At 31.2% G+C, this 17,418-nt stretch overlaps 1 protein-coding gene and 1 long non-coding RNA gene across 2 annotated transcripts; both read right to left on the minus strand.

Moving 5' to 3' along the window:
* Positions 1 to 1,032: 1,032 nt before the first annotated feature.
* On the minus strand, positions 1,033 to 16,173 carry LOC133783367 (uncharacterized). The gene is made up of 3 exons (XR_009870873.1): positions 16,095 to 16,173; positions 15,680 to 15,814; positions 1,033 to 1,049 (listed from the first exon to the last, which is right to left on the minus strand). It is a non-coding gene; the product is annotated as an uncharacterized LOC133783367 (long non-coding RNA).
* On the minus strand, positions 12,300 to 15,531 carry LOC133783590 (rust resistance kinase Lr10-like). Its single transcript, XM_062223241.1, has 5 exons — positions 15,440 to 15,531; positions 15,147 to 15,235; positions 15,022 to 15,097; positions 14,861 to 14,934; positions 12,300 to 13,073 (listed from the first exon to the last, which is right to left on the minus strand). Exons 1-5 carry the CDS (start codon positions 15,529 to 15,531, stop codon positions 12,454 to 12,456), a joined length of 951 nt encoding a protein of 316 aa, XP_062079225.1. The 3' UTR covers positions 12,300 to 12,453.
* Positions 16,174 to 17,418: the final 1,245 nt, after the last annotated feature.

The raw sequence follows: 17,418 nt of genomic DNA on the forward strand, positions 1-17,418 counted from the left end.
CGTGCCTTCGAGCGTGTTATGTCATGCCATGCTTAGGCCCATGTCGTGTCGTGCCAATTTTCAATTCGTGTCGTGCCTAGCCCAAGCCCATATTTCTTCGTGCTGTGTCGTGCTCGTGCCAGTTTCGTGCCATGCTAGAAAGCTATTTACAGTTCTAGCTACAAACGTAATAATTTATATATTTTAACCGCAAATAACTCTTTTATGAATAATATATTTTTAATATATTATTTAAATAATGTAGAGATAAAAATAGAGTAGTTGATGTAAAATATAAGGTAAAAGTTTGGTGTAAAATAAAAAAAAAATAGAGTTTTGATAATAAATTTTTAAGTACAGACAAAAGATACTGATGTTGATGTGTGACAATTAAACATGACAAGTTGGTGTCCAAATCCAACATATTTATTATATAATAATATTAAAATATATGTATGATAAAATTAAATTAGGTGCACCCACTCCAACTCTGTCTCTCTCTCTTATCATACATATATTTTAATATTATTATGCATAACTACTTAAAATAATATAAGAGTGAAAATAGACGGAGAGAGACAAAAGCTTTAGTGGTATGAGAATAGAATATGATTAATGTAGATACAATATGGTTCCAGGAAATTACCAAGAAAAGTTAGCCTTCAGAACGTTTATCAATATTTAATTACCCTAGCAAGAGCACAAAGACATTAGACACATTATTATGGGATCCAACTACTACGTTTCAATGATAAGATCAAACAATATTTATTATTATTATTGTATGCTTTTAATAGAGAAATGCTAAGAGGCCAACACCATATGAAGTTGGCATGTTTCTTGTATACCTAACCATGTGTGCTTGTACCTTTGATACCTCATCAACCATTTCACACCAAGCCAATGCTCGAGCCCAGGATTAGACATATATCTACTGAAAAAACTGATGGCATAAGCTATATCTGGTCTGGTGCATATGGGACTTTATCCATCTAAGGGAACTATAACACTCTTAGCATCATGCATCTTCAATATTCCTAGAAACTTTTCCGAGTAATTTGCTTGCCTTCCTGCGATTTCACTGTGTTAATCTCAGTCACAAGTCATAATAACAATTTTCTGTAGCATAATAATAATACATAATGGCAACAAATTAAAGAGAGAGATACTAACCAAATTAAACAAGGCTATATATCCCACAAAGTTGACAGTTTGCATTGTCTCAGACTCAATCAAATTCATAACTCGATCCCCACCCATATGATAAACCTTGTTTTTTCCAGCAAATATATTCAGTAAAAATAATTAACTTTTCTAAAATAAAAAGAATGATAACAACTTAAACTCTTAAATTGATATAGCAAATATACACCTGTATCACAGTGAGTTGAAATAGTATTGATGAAAAAAAAAAACAAATCTGTACAACAGAATGATGACTTCTACTAATACCGACTTTGAATTGATCTTGAAATCAAAATACATTCACTGAAATAAATTGAAATGCAAAAAGAAAGTAGGTTTTACCTGCTGTCTAAGAGAGGCATGACTTTATTCAGTTAGTTTATTTTAGCTATGTGTTGAATTGAATCATATGCCAATCTTGGAATTAACAGTACATTCTTTCATGCACAAAGTAGTAAGACTTCGACTTGATGTTTTTTCCAACTGTCAACAAACTTCCAACTAATTTTCGAGTCAAGATTATTCAAAACTCAAACTTGTAATTGAGGCATTGTAGAAAACATCATTACCAAGTTCTGTGTTGATGACATGATCAATGGTTGAAAGTAACCACCATATATGCCATGGCAAAGTAGAAACTTGGCCAATAATTGTGCCAACTAGCTGAAATTAGAGTAATAAAGTGGATATTATATTAGACCAAATAAAAAAAGATGACACGAAACATCAAACTAGTTGTTCTTGATAATTGTTATGACTTGAAGAATGAACATGGATTTGGGAGGGATCTTTAATTTGAAGTCACCAAGGAACATGTGAGCTTCTGACATATGCCAAAGGTCTAAATGGCCACATTAGACACATATTTAGCCCTTAACCAATACAATTTAACAAGTTATAATTCGATTAATAACATGTTAGACTCTTAAATTGATATAGCAGATGTATATAATGCCTGCACTAGAGTGATAGTTGAAATAGTATTGAAAATAAAAAATTATACAAAAGAGTATTGACTTTCACTACTATAGACTTTGAATTTCTGAAGTCAAAATATATTTACTGAAATAAATTGAAAAAAAAAATAGTAGTTGCATAGAGTAGAGACATGGAAAGATACCTATTAGGTATGTGTTGAATCTGAGGAATTAACAGATTACATCCTTCTATGCACAAAGTAGTATTTGGTATAATTTAGTTCCATTGAAATATTTGGTATAATTTTCTCCAATCCAGTAACCCATCTTCATGTATATTAAGATTAAGAAAAAAAATTACTACTTTGTATCTAATTTGTTTTCTCCTAATTTATTATTGAGAATTGATCAACTCATTCATTCTTTTATATTTTTGCTCAAATACTTAATCTATTCTAATTCTACTTTCTAAACATGACATAAGGGATTATTGATATAATTTATTTTTGCTGTATCATTTTTAACTTTGAGATGTAGTTTAGCTTCTCATTGCTACTCATGGCCTATTTTGATGTTACCCTTGTGCATTAGTATTATCTTTGAGCTAATGAACAACTCAGTCATGTGTGCTATTGGTGAGGAACTATGTGCAAGGATTTTCCAAATGCTTCTGTTCAGTATCTTAAGGATTTTCCATAAACTACCTCTTGGAGCTGTTCTGCCTATTGCCGAGGGGTTGGAGCTGCTCAACCACTTTGGTGGACATGTTTATAGAGAGAGAGAGATCGAGATAGAGAGAAAGAAATGGAGAGACCCATTAAAAAATAGAGAGAAACCGAGATAGAGAAAAAGAAAGAGTGTAGAGTCCCAGAATTTACTTAGCTAGTTAGATATTAGTAGTAGTAATAGCTAGTATTAGTTATAGTATGTTCATTACTGTGGATTTTGGTTCAAGCCGGGACTTAGTTGGAAACTCCTAGCAATAGTTATGGATTTTATAAGTTTAACCTATAGTTTAAGAATATTAATTATAACATAAGGTTTGGTTAATATTGTTGGTTATTAATATGATAATTATTATATTCTAAGGTTTAGATAGAGCTAATAAGAATATGACATTTGTCATGAGCATGTATTCCTAAGGTTTAGATAGAGCCAATAGGAATATGACACTTGTCATATGTATGATTATTAAAGAATTATTATTTTAATGATAAAATAAGGGAAATATAAGACTTAGTCTTCACCAGAATTTGTTAGGAGCATGACATTTGTCATAATTTTATTTATTTGTGATTTATATATATTATTTATTTGTGATTTAGATAATTAAATAGATTTTTCGTAACTTTAGGGTACTGTAACTTCCGACCTATTTTTGACCTAGTTATGTTATGAATTTTGAAAAATAGTATTTCTAAAAAGTTGTAGATAATTTAATTATCTTTCTAACGGTATAAAGATATTCTAAATTGGAGTCCTACAGCTCAAGATATGTTAATTTTACTGTAGGATAGTTTAGAGTTACGGGATTTAAAAAGTTAGAAGTTATGATTCTATTTTAAATTTAAATTTGGATTATAATTAGAATATTTTTATTCCTAGAACTCTATAAATAGGACCTAGCACCAAGCTTTTTCATTCATTCTTCAAGCATTGATCAGAGCCTTCTAGGTGCTAGTGAGACTATAGAGTGATAAACACTTGGGTTGAGGTTATAAGCTTTGCCATTCTAAGCTTATTAGACACTTGGGAAGTAAGGTTCATAGAGTGTATTTCGGTTTCGAGGTGTAGTTCGGTCATAGCAATTTCAAAGGTATTCCTATTCTTACTTCCTTTTCTGTATTGTTAGTTCTTATAGTTTTTCTCTACTCAATTCCTAACCCAATCTTCTCTATTCTTGGTTAGGCATCTAAGTTCTTCGAACTTGAGATTTCTTGTTGGTAAGTATCTTCTCGATGGTTTAGTTCATTCATCTTCTTCTCTTTCTTTTAGAAAACTCACCTCTCTATTAATGGTTTTTAGGAGTGTTCCAAAATCCCGACTTTGTTCTCATCATCCCGGTATTTTGGTAAGGAAAATAGGATAGATCTTGTATGTTTGTATGATATGTTATGCTATGTTTATGCTATAATAAGTATATGTATGATATGTTTTGTAGTCCTTGGGCATATGACTTGTTTAGATAACAAGCCCCAAGATTATGTTTTTAGTCGCTTGGGCATATGACTTGCTTAGATAGCAAGCCCCAAGATTATTTTATCATTTTCATGGTTTAGAGTTATGGTTTACCCTACCTCAGATATTAGACAGATGACCTAGATGGGTTATCATATACTACCATGTGATCTAACCTACCTCAGATATTAGACAGGGGACCTAGATGGTTTATCACATGCCATGTTAATAAGTTAATGGCCATTAATTTTGTAGTCCTATATATGATATACGTTTTTACAGTCGTATGTTTTTAGTGTATGCTTATGATTTATTATGTATGCTTTAGATAGTATTATGTTTTATAATATATGATGTAGTTTTATGCTTATGATATATGGTGTATGTTTTTAGTAGGTTTTCTGTGACAGTCAGAATCCCGTGATCCGTAAGGGGAAAGACCGGGTAAGCTGTGCAATCCCACACCGCCTGGGGAAGGTCAAGTGTAATGATTCTAAGACTGTGTAGGTATGGGACTACACAGTTGAAGATGGCTTAAATGGATTGATAGGTACTACCTATATCAGGAAGGTGCATCTTCTTTTCGGTAGCCCATCACTTGAGAACTCCATGGTTAAGCGTGCTTGGCCTGGAGTAATCTAGGGATGGGTGACCTCCTGGGAAGTTTTCCCAGGAAGTGTGCGAGTGAGGACAAAGCACGCGGGAAAGACTTGTCTTGGTTTGTAGGGCCAGTCGTCATTTCAGAAAGCAGCCATAGTGACGTGGGGCGTCACATTTTCCTTGCTGGGCATTAGGCTCATTCTTTTATTTTTAGTGTGATGCAGGAAAATGAATATGGAAGGCGGAAGGATTCTTGGTAGCTTGGCTTGTGTGTTGAGGATGGATGGAATGTGAGGACTGCGTGTCGATCGAGGATGAAGTTATTTATTTATTTTTAGTCTTTTAAATAATGTTTTTTCCGCATTTAGTTTTGTAAACAATTTTATTTAGTTTAAAATTATGTTTTATGTTTTAAACAATGGGTACCCATGCCATATTTTCTATTATTATGTATTTGATACAATATTTCAAGATTTAATAAAGTTAGTTATATTATTTCTTATATATATTTCCCAAAATAGTAGTTATGTATAGTAGATCTAATGGTCCAATGTCTTAGAAATAGTTGGGTCATTACAAAGAGAGAGGATTATCTTACCTTGAGAGAGGAGTGGACGACAGTGGCAAGGCTTTGGCTGGTCGGAGGGAACATGTACGGGGTTGGGGTGGTCGGAGGGAGAACTAGAGAAAAGAGAAGAAGAAAGAGAGAAAAAAAAAGGAAGAAGAAAAAAAATGGAGAAGAAGGGGCTCGGCGGCTGTGTAAATCGCTATGACTTTTGCCGGTGCGTTTCGTTGCGCCGGCAAAAGTCATTAATAAAACCCTAGGACAAAACGGCGCCATTTTAATTAGTCCGACTTTTGCCGGCGCATTTTTAGACTTTTGCCGGTGCATAGCAAAAGTCTAACCACCTATTTTTTTGAAAACGTGCACAAATTTAAAATGCACGTTTGACTTTTGCCGGCATATTAGGTGAAATGCGCTAGCAAAAGTGTATGGTATTTTTTTAAAAAAAAAATTATATATCTTTGGCGACGCAATTCGGGGTTGCGCCGGCAAAGGTAACTTTTGCCGCGCTACCCTGAATTGCGCCGGCAAAGGTAACATTTGCCGCCGCAATTTTGCGTCGACAAAATGCCTTGTATTTGCCAGCGTGATTCACTAAATGCGTCGGTAAAAGTCTTTTTTGAATTGCGCCAGCAAAATCCTTCATTCTTGTAGTGTTATATGTTTAGTGAAATTTGACATGTATGTATGTATGTTTGTATGTATTTATAAATACACGATTTAATTAATTGGATCAAGTAAAGAAACCTCTAGCTAAGAGAAAGATTTAGTCTTTGAATATGCCACTAGATACAATTGAGTATTGCTATTTGGAATAACACATATGATAATTAGTCTTTTTAATATTGGATTTATATATATATATAGATTTTATATTTTAAATTAAATAGTGATAGACATAATGCCTTTTAGTAATACTTTATATAATTATGCATGATTATATATATATATATAAATTAATATATATGTCTAAAGAAATTTGGTTGTTTAATTATACATATTAAACAACCAAAGGAAGGCATGTAATTACTTAAATCTGACCGTAAAAAGCTAAAGACATTGGCATTATTCTAATAAACTTTTACGTAATATATATAATATTTAGGTATATATATATATATTAACAAGATACCAAAAATGGGATGTTCAAGCTTTTATTTTATGGTTAATAAAAGATAATAACCCTTTCATTTTACGAGATGACGGTCGTTTTCTGAGGACATTTGTAGTTTTTTACAAAATTGTTGTTTTTAAGGATATTTGTCGTTTTTCCATTTTTTTTATCATTTTTCAAATATTAGGGTTGTTTTTTACTAATATTATCGTTTTTTTAAGAATATTATTTGGAAGAAGTTTGATGTTGTTATATTTATATAGAGAAGTTATATTGTTATGTATTCATTGTAAATAGTGAGTTACATATTTTGATGTTGAATACATGTGATTTTGAATAACTTATATGAAAGAGAATGAATGAATAGTTAAAAATTTTACTCTTAAACTTAATTATATATATATATATGTTGCAAAAACTTGTTCCACATTGAATAAAAAATCTATATATAAATTCCTAAGTTGCAGGTGAAAACTTTGATTTAGTGATTGTTGACTCTCTTTATCAATACGAAATCTTTAAACTCTTAATAGAATTTAGTTTATTTTAGATAAGAAAATTATTTAGTGATGGTTGATTTAGTGTAATTTCTCACCCACACTGTCCACCCATGGCCATGAGCAGAGATGGGATAACATAAATAATAATATTTATATTAATATAAATTTAAATATTATAATAATAATACATAATCTTAATTTTTATTAAAAATTTATCATTTATGTTTAGAAATGTTATCATATTATATATATATATATTTTAAAAATTATAAACATTATTTTGATTTAATTTTTCTTTTAATATGTTTACATTATTCTTTTATATATAATATTGTTTATTTATTTAAAATTTATACAACAATGATACAAATTTACTAAAAATAATTAATAAATTTTATAAATAAAACTAAGCAAACGTGCATTGCATGTTGCTTGTATCTAGATGTTGCCCATATTTTCTACCAAAAACATGTGGCATGGTTAAACGGGCTTCATGGACTCTCAAGAGAGGTTCGGGCCCAACCAGGGCCCATCGAACAATGAGCAACTACACCCTATAGGCCCGGACCATGCTAGGCCCAATAGCTAGCGAATAACGCAAGCATAGTAAAGAGCTCGGACCTGAGACGTAGGCCTGAACCATGTCAATTGTTGTGTTTACCTGTGTTAAATAATAACTACTTATCTGGTTATCTAATTGTAAAGCTCGACTTATAAGTCGAGGATTCATCTGTGTAATCTGATGAAAAGTTTGGCTTAATAGTCAAGGACATACCTGTTTTAAAGAGACTCGACATATCAGTCGAAGAATAAATGACTCGACTTATATGTCAAAGGTTAAGAGACTCGACTTATCTGTCGAAGGTTAAAAGACTCGACTTATTAGTCTAACAATAAAGGACTCGACTTATCAATCGAAGGTTAGGAGATTCGACTTATCAGTCGAAGTGTGACAGTCAGAATCCCGTGATCCGTAAGGGGAAAGACCGGGTAAGCTGTGCAATCCCACACTGCCTGGGGCAGGTCAAGTGTGATGATTCTAATACTGTGTAGGTATGGGACTACACAGTTGAAGAGGGCTTAAATGGATTGATGTGTACTACCTATATCAGGAAGGTGCATCTTCTTTTCGGTAGCACATCACTTGAGAACTCCATGGTTAAGCGTGCTTGGCCTGGAGTAATCTAGGGATGGGTGACCTCCTGGGAAGTTTTCCCAGGAAGTGTGCGAGTGAGGACAAAGCACGCTGGAAAGACTTGTCTTGGTTTGTAGGGCCAGTCGTCATTCCAGAAAGCAGCCATAGTGATGTGGGGCGTCACACGAAGGTCAAAAGACTCAGCTTTTGAGTCGAGGACGACGATATCGTGCTTGACACCGGCCGATGTGGTTAACTAACTAGGAAGCGAGATATACGCTTGAATGACCCTAAGGCCGTCTGAAATATTAAGCGCCAAACCCGCTTGGCCAACTTTAAGGCTGGTTATGTGAGGAATTAAACAGTAGACCCTGTCGTGACTCCATAGTCACTTATCCGGAATGATCGTATGCATGGAGTAGAGTTATTACTGCTAGGCATGTTATTTATGATTCTATGATCCAATGATGTAATGCTTATAAGCGTGATTATGTTTTCTTGCTGAGCCTCAGCTCACGGGGTGCTAAATGGTGTAGGTAAATGAAAGGAAAACTGGACCAGCCATGAGTTGGAGAGCTTTAGGGGCAGAGTGTACATATGCGGCCTACCCGTCCGCGCCACGACCGAGGTTATCAGTTGGAACTAGGTTTGGACCTTGATTTTGCAGCCTAAGTCGACTTTTGTATACGTTTTGGGTTGTAACCGTTTTCAACTATATTGGGATCACATGTCACTACTACAAAAAAGGCTTTGCGAGTCCTAAAAAAGTTTTTAGGACTCGCGGGGCGCGAGTTCTCTATTTAAGAACCTTAAAAACTGAGGTTTCGTTGCGAGTCCTAAAAAATCTCATTGAGTGCCTTTAAGTAAGTTTTTAGGACTAGCGTTGCGAGTCCTAAAAGAATATTCTCGCAATGCGTGTCCTAAAAGATCCCGTTGAATATCTTTAAATTAAGATTTTAGGACTTGCTTTGCATGACCTTAAAAGTAATTTTTTTTTTTAAAAATGCAGCTACAATTTTCATTTTGATTTAAAAAAATATACCCCTTTGAGTGTCCAAAATGTATTAAAAGAAATTTAAAAAGAAAATACTGAAAAAATGTCAATTTTTTTAAAAGAAATTTAAATTTCTCAACATGTATTATAAACGACAACATGATTCAATATAAAATAGAATAAATTCCTACTTATTAGTACAATAAAAAAGAACATATATAACTAAACTGACTAAATTAATCAATGACTAGCAACCTTTCTCTCAATCTCTTTATTTGAATGAACACTTTTGGTCCACTTTAAACATTGGAATAATCAACTATGGCAGCATCATGGCATTTTTTTTTTGTTATACATTTCCCAATGATAGAGCTTTTTACAACCCTGCGTAATAAAATTAGATCAATATCATACATAATAAAGATGAGTAAAGAGTGAAACACAAAACCCATTCTTAAGTTGCACTCTCAAGAAAGAAACAAGCATTCATAATATAAGCTTGAAGATCAAATTATATTACAGCTCACAGGAGACAAAGACCCGAAAACATAAACCAATAAATCTTAAATTACATGGTAAACTATCTCAAAAGCTTTTAGTTTTATTTTAAAATTTGTACTTTAATTAACTATCTCATAAGCTCTAAAGTAAGAACAAAATTTCCACACTATGTTCCCTTATCTAATACATACTTTCTTGGTTGTATGAAACAATGCAACAAACATTTCGAGTGCATTTAGCTTTTATATTAAAATTTGTCCATCTATACACTATCTCAAAAACTAGGACATCAGAGCAAGACTCAATTGGACAAAATGAATCATCATAATATAAGCTTAAATTGAGGAAAATAAATACGCAGTAATCCATACTCTTAAAAGAATACAAAACTCGTATTCTTCAAGTTATTTCTTATAGACTATTTATGTCAACTATTGTTTAATATGTGATTATTTGAGACAATTTGAATTCTTGTAAAATACTATAGAGATATCAAAACTTTTGGTCAAAACAAATTTAGAAAAAGCCAGGAAAACAACAAGAAGAAATCTCTAACCTTACACCAAAGAGATAAATAATGATCTCGGTAGTGAAAAGCAAAGACAAACTAAAACGGTCTTTTGATACAATCTCTCACTCCGAAAGAAGCATAAGCTACTCAAGAATAAAAAAAAAACTCACACTATCCTTACGAGCAAGATCAAAGAGTGTGGATAAAAAAAAAAAAAAAAAAAAAACAAGTCTCTCCCAACCCAAAGAAGTTACCATATGCATAACATCAAAATTAATCACTGAAAGCAACAAGTAAGAGATACATAGAAACATCAACAACACCACAAAAATATTGAAAAAACCATGAGGGGAGAGGATTATTATAAGAATAGTTACAAATAGATACAATTAATATTTGACATTTAATTACATTTGAGATATAAGTGTTTTTTCTTTTAAATATATACAGAAAAAAATCAATTTATTACTAATTCACGATAGATTATATTATATGTTTAATATGATATTATTATAATAAGTGGGTGGGTTTAAGTTTTATTAATTTTTTTAAGTTATAAAATGTATGATTTTATTATTTTTAAATAATTATCATGATAAAATATCTCAAAACTATCATATTTTAATTTGTTTAATTATATATTATTTAAAAGTAATTATCATTATAAAATATTTAAAAAAATATAATATTTTAATTTATTTAATTATTTAAAATATCTTTAAAATATTATATCTTAATTTTTTTTAATTATTCATTTAATTTAAGTATAAATGTTTACAAAATATTATTAAATATAAGAATATTCTTATAGATTAAAATTAATATTAAAAACGGTTAAAATTATTATACATAAGTTAAAGAAGAGATATATAGCCAAATTTATATATGATTGTTTGTGTTACCATAAAGGAATAGCTTGACGAGACGAGGATGACGATCACGATGACCACTCCCCATAACGATGCCGACGATTTGATTCGATTTGATTTTAACAGAGGAAGACATTGCCGAGTGCTTAGATTATTTCTTTCCTCCTTCTTCTTCTTCTTCTATTTATATTCAAGTCTACAATTTTGCATCTTAATATAATTTTTTATTCTTGTCTACTTTCATACTTTAACATTTATATTCAAGCATATCATACTACAATATGCATTTTTATATAACTTAGCTAACTCTTAGACTAGCCTGTGTTTAAAAAGATGAGTGTTGAATTTATAGAATGGAGAAAGGGGAATTATTTTGTTTCCAAATAATGTGGGATTATATTTTGCGTTATCAGATAGACATTTCATCTCAGGCACCCACTGCGGTCGTTGGCTCCCCGACCCACACCTTCAAAACAGAGAATGAAAGAACGCTAAGCTTGGAGGAAATAGTGTATGGAGAAAAATACGAATGAGGTGACATGAAATTCTCCACAAACTAAACTCATTAAAATACATTTTTTCAAAAAAAAAAAACTAAATTAAAATGAAAGTAAAACCTTATGCATGATGAAAGACACGATGAATCTGTGTAATCAAATCAGTGGTTATTTCATGTGTAAAATGTTCCATTATTTATCATAATGTAGTGCTACAATCTCTATTTTAATGGCATAAAGCAACCCCTAGTGTTTGCGTGCCCGAAACCACTCATCAAAATAAGCAATAATCTTTATGAAACAGAGTATTTAAATAAAACAGAGTGAGTTAGTGAGTGAGTGATTGTCTTTGTGGTTTGATTTGCCATATGTTTACGAAGTCTGATATAGTGAGAAGTTTCCATCTAGGAAAGCACAGAGATTTGTTCTATATTTCCTCAAAACATATATGCAGACCAAGTTCATACTAAACTTTACAGAAATTGAGAAGGAAGAAAATAACATTATATTTCAATTAAATTGATAGTTATCATTTAACAAAATTTATGTACAAGCTCACAAATTTGATAATTATCTTAATCTAATAATTGCTGACATCTGTAGAATCCTCTCTAGACAATGTTAATGAGAAAGATGTCTTGCTCTTTTGCTCTTGAGGATATAGATGAAGATTTGGGGGTACTTGTAGGCATTCGATGTTACTTTCAAGCATTTCTATGACTTGGCTCATTGTAGGGTGATCACAAGGCCTTAGTTGTATACACCACAATGCAACTATGGCCATCTTTTTTATTGTCTCTGATTCTTCTTCACTGACATGTTCGTCATCTATTTTTACATTCTTTCCTTCGTTCAGTTGCTTGTGTATCAATAAGGGAACATAAATGTCGCTTGAGTTTTCTGTATGTCTATTCACATTTTTTTCTTCGATTTTCCATTTCCATTAACAACATTCCAAAACTGTACACATTTGATTTGTTCGATACTCTTCCAATATTTTTATAGAACAATTCCGGAGCAATGTATCCCATGGTTCCTCTTGCAACAGTTAAAGATACTAAGCTATTATCCAACAAACATGATCTTGCTAGCCCAAAATCAGAAACTTTTGGGATAAAATTTTCGTCCAATAGAATGTTGTGAGGCTTAATATCAAAATGAAGAATACGCATACCACATCCTCGATGAAGGTACTCAATACCATGAGCTATTCCAAGTGAGATCTCAAATAATACTTGGGTAAAACTCAAGGAGACTATATTATTCATAGTCTCTTGTGAAAAAATGTACTTGTCTAGAGATCCATTAGACATGAATTTGTATATAAGAGCCCGCCATGTACCATCAACACAAAACCCAATTAATCTTACAATGTTGACATGGTGAATTCTTCCTATTGTAGCAACTTCATTAATGAAATCTTGATCATTGTTAATCTTGGATTTTCCCAACATTTTGACTGCAACAAAGGGACCACTAGAAAGTTGTCCTTTATACACAGTGCCAAACCCTCCTTCACCTAGTTTCTCTTTGGTCAAAATTATACAAAATTAAAATAGACTTTTGACTTTTGAAGAGGAATCTAGCACAATTATAAAGTTTTATATGACTTTTGATTCTAAAGTGTGTTTTGGTTGGAAGTCTTTTGATTTTGTTTTCTTGCTTTGTTGCCTTGCTTTATCTTTTCTCTGCTAATTAACAACAAATTTTGGGTTGGGAATTTTTGGCCTCTAATTAACACTTATCTCTTATTTATGAGGTTGGAAATTAATATTGTATTTTCTTCGTTATATTTAACATATTATTATCTTTGATTAAGACACTATTGGATCACCTAATTCTACACCACATTAAAAGTAAGAATTTTAAAGGCTTACTGCTAATTTTCAGCAAATGGGATGGTGTCGCTCTCAATCTCAAGTGTGTGGCCATAATAATAATAATAGTCAAAATCATCTTTACTATATATATATATATATATATATATATAAATTCTATCAAATTGGAAATAAAACTTAAGACACAAAAGGGTCATTGGCATCCAAATGTGTTATACTCTATTTTTTATAATAAACCACCAAAATATACATTCCTCTATTTTACCTCTAGTTTTTATATTACACCATACATCAATTTATTTGTATTTTCTTTACATCATATAAATATTATATCTTTAAATATTTTTTTAATTGAAATAAGAAAAAAAAAGGAGAGAAAGATAAAGACAAGAATAAAAAAGTGGAAATTACATATGGCTTTTTTTTTTTTTTTTTTTGCCTTTTAACTTTTTTATGGAAATTTTGAATTGTTTTTATGGCTTTTATTTTAATTTTTCAAATATATGGTTTTGTTATTTCCCATATAAATAATTAAGTTTGAAATTAAGTCATAGCTTTTTTCACATTTAAGTTGTATTATTATTTAATGGCTTTTTGAAAAATCTATATTAGTTATTGATTTTTGAAAGTTAATTTTTTAAAGCTAGATCTATGGCAATGCCATATTTTTATAAGTAAATTACATTTTATATGAGATCTTTAATAGAGTGTGCAAAAATATGGTTCTTTTTACAAAAAAAAAATTAATCTACGACTTTTTTTAAGAATTTTCACTTTTATGGTTTTATTTTCCCTTTTTTTTTTTTTATAAAAGTTAGGTTATGCCATAGTTTTAGTTTTATTCAAGTTTTATTAATTTAGAAGCGTATGTTTGTAATTTAATTATCATTTTTTTAGCTTATTTTTTTTTATATTACTAATTTTATATGAAATTTTTCTTTGGTTGTTTTGCAATTTTTTTTTTAATATGAATTGTGTTTATTATTATTTTTTATTTATTATAAATATTATTTTCCTTTTTTTTAGATTTAACGTTTCTTCTTTCAAATATTTGTTAAGGTAAAATATATATATATATTTATATTTATAGGCACCCAAAAATATATACAGGCACCACATTAACTAAAAAAAATTAACCCTTTTGTCAATTTTAATAATTTAATTTTATCTTGTTTTCATAATTTTATTTTAAAATAATATATAATATTTTAGAAAAAAAAAATCCTATTTTAACAAGTTTTTATATTTTTTTGTTAAAATTTTTATTTTATTTAAATATTTAAAATATATATTATTTATATGTATTTTTTAAAATATGGATATTGAGAATAACACATATTAAACCAATAACTCATGACTCATTAGTAAGTCAAGATTTATTTTAAACCTACATATATATAGAGAATCAGCAATACAATCTTTGTTACAGTTGAAGATCTTCAATGGTTTCTTGGTACCAAACTCACTCTTTCTGTACCCTTAGAACCAAACCCGAGAACCCCTTGTACAACCACACTCAAAGCTCTCAAAACTCTCAAAGTGATCTTCTTTCTACAAAGATGTGAAATACAATACTAATCTGAAACTAACTTGGTGAACTGAGTTAGCGTGCATAGGCAAAGCCAGCGGTAAAAACACTGCTTGCTGGATGTGTTCTGGAGGAGTAGTAATAAGGAAAGCTCATGATGATTTAGCTCAAGTAACTTCAACAAGCCTGTATCAATGTTCAACAAGTTTAAGCAATGCTTCCACTACTTCCTTACAAGCTTCTACAGTTGCCATGAATTCAGCTTCAGACGTGGACAAGGCAATAACTTGGTACTGATGAGGCTTCCAACTCACTGTGCTCCCACTATTGTAACAACATAGAAAGTGAGAGACTTTCTTGTACACCTTACCATGTGTGCTTGTACCTTTGAGATACCTCATTGACCATTTCACACCAAGCCAATGCTCGAGCCCAGGTTTAGACATCAAGAAAACTGAGGGCATAAGCATTTTACATACATCAAACAACCAAGTGCGGTGCATATGGGACTTTATCCTCGTCTTTTACAGTTTTACTTCTGCTTCAGTTTCAGGACATTGATCAGCTGTGAACTTAAAATGAGCAGCTAAGGGAACTGTAACACTCTTAGCATCATGCATCTTGGATATTCTTAGAACCTTTTCTGTGTAATTTTCTTGCCTTCCTGCAGATTTCGCTCTGTTAATCTCAGTCACAAGTCATAGCAACAATTTTCTGTAACATAATAATGATACATAATGGCAACAAATTAAAGAGAGAAATACTGACCAAATTAAACAAGGCTATATATATAAATATATCCCACAAAGTTGAGAGTCTGCATTGTCTCATTGGCTGAAATCATTGAGACTCGATGAAATTCATAACTCGATCCCCACCAGTATAATAAACAATGCTGTGTTCCTGCAAATCTATTCATCAGCATGATTGGAAAAAGAAATTCAGAAAACCAGTAAAAATAATTAACTTTTCTAAAATAAAAGAGGCTATTGATTATTTGATTAATAACAACTTGGACTCTGAAATTGATGTAGCAAATGTACACCTGTTTCACAGTGAGTTGAAATAGTATTGAGGAAAAATAAAACAAATCTGTACAAAAGAATACTGACTTTGAATTGATCTTGAAATCAAAATACATTCACTGAAATAAATTGAAATGGCAAAAGAAAGTAGGTTTTACCTGCTGTCTAAGAGAGACATGACTTTATTCAGTTAGTGTTTTTTAGCTATGGGTTGAATTGAATAATATGCCAATCTTTGCACTTGGGAATTAACAGTACATTCTTTTATGCACAAAGTAGTAAGACATCGCGTTGAAACCAAGCTGCAGTCTTGATGTTTTTTCCAATTGTCAACAAAACTTCCAACTAATTTTAAAGTCAAGAGTCAATACTCAAACTTGTAATTGAGACATTGTAGAAAACATCATTACCAAGTTCTGTGTTGATGACATGATCAATGGTTGAAAGTAACCACCATATATGCCATGGAAAAGTAGAAACTGGACCAATAATTGTGCCAACTAGCTGAAATTAGAGTAATAAAAAGGATATCATATTAGACCAAAAGAACAAAAGACATGAAATATCAAACAAGTTGTTCTTGAAGATTTTTATGACCTACATAGTTTGAAGTCACCCAGGAGCATGAGAGCTTGTGAGATGCTGATATAATTACATGATCAACTCTGTAAACACTGACATTCAACCTTGGATTGCTGCACATTAATAAATTTTTACAAGTTAAACAAGATCAAAATCCCATGTTTTTTTTTCCAGGTTAACAGTTTGGACTTGACTTTACCATGTTTGTTGCGCCTTGTTGAATAATCCCAATTGGTAAAGAGAAGAAGAAAGGAAACTCCACAAGCCATTAGGAGACTCCCCAATGGGAGTTGGTGCAGTTCGCCAAAAGCAAAATTGAAAGACCAAAGAGCGAAAGACATCATAAGACTGAAGAGCAAAGTCGAGAAGGATTCCAATGAAGGCAACACCAGTCCCGATGTGATGTGGTTCTCTGCTCTAAGAACATATAGATAGAAAAACAGATGATCAATGCAAATGTATTTAGTAGCAGCAAAACTTTGAGTAGATATGAGTCATTCAAAGAAAAGTATACATATTATACCCCTAATATATGGTTTTATCTGATGCATGGCTACATCTATGAGGATTGGTTTGTACATAGAAATTTAGAAAGATTACAAAACACTGTCTTTCTCATTGGCCAAATACTCTACAAACCAGAAATAAATATTTGTCATATTGCCTTGTAAGAAAAGTAAAACTAAAAAACAAGGATCATAATATTGTCATCTCATTCATAATAATATACATGAAATTATCTTAATAAATATGTAATTTCTTTGGTCAAGAGAAAGACTTTATGAAAATCAAAAAAAGAAATTGATAAGATAATATTAGGGGAGATCAGTAAATGGAAAACACCTTCGTCTATAATGTATTTTCGTAACAATAATATTATGTTAAGAACCATATATAACA

The sequence above is a fragment of the Humulus lupulus genome, chromosome 6 (assembly GCF_963169125.1).
Source record: "Humulus lupulus chromosome 6, drHumLupu1.1, whole genome shotgun sequence".
NCBI lineage: Eukaryota > Viridiplantae > Streptophyta > Magnoliopsida > Rosales > Cannabaceae > Humulus > Humulus lupulus.

Excerpts from the sequence above, each read along its gene's own strand:
- LOC133783590 (XM_062223241.1), bottom strand. The coding sequence starts at position 15,531 with ATGCATGATGCTAAGAGTGTTACAGTTCCCTTAGCTGCTCATTTTAAG. Across the intron at positions 15,098-15,146 it reads CATGGCAACTGTAGAAGCTT|GCTTGTTGAAGTTACTTGAG; the intron begins GTAAGGAAGTAG and ends ACATTGATACAG. Across the intron at positions 13,074-14,860 it reads TCTCGGGTTTGGTTCTAAGG|AGAAACTAGGTGAAGGAGGG; the intron begins GTACAGAAAGAG and ends TTTTGACCAAAG.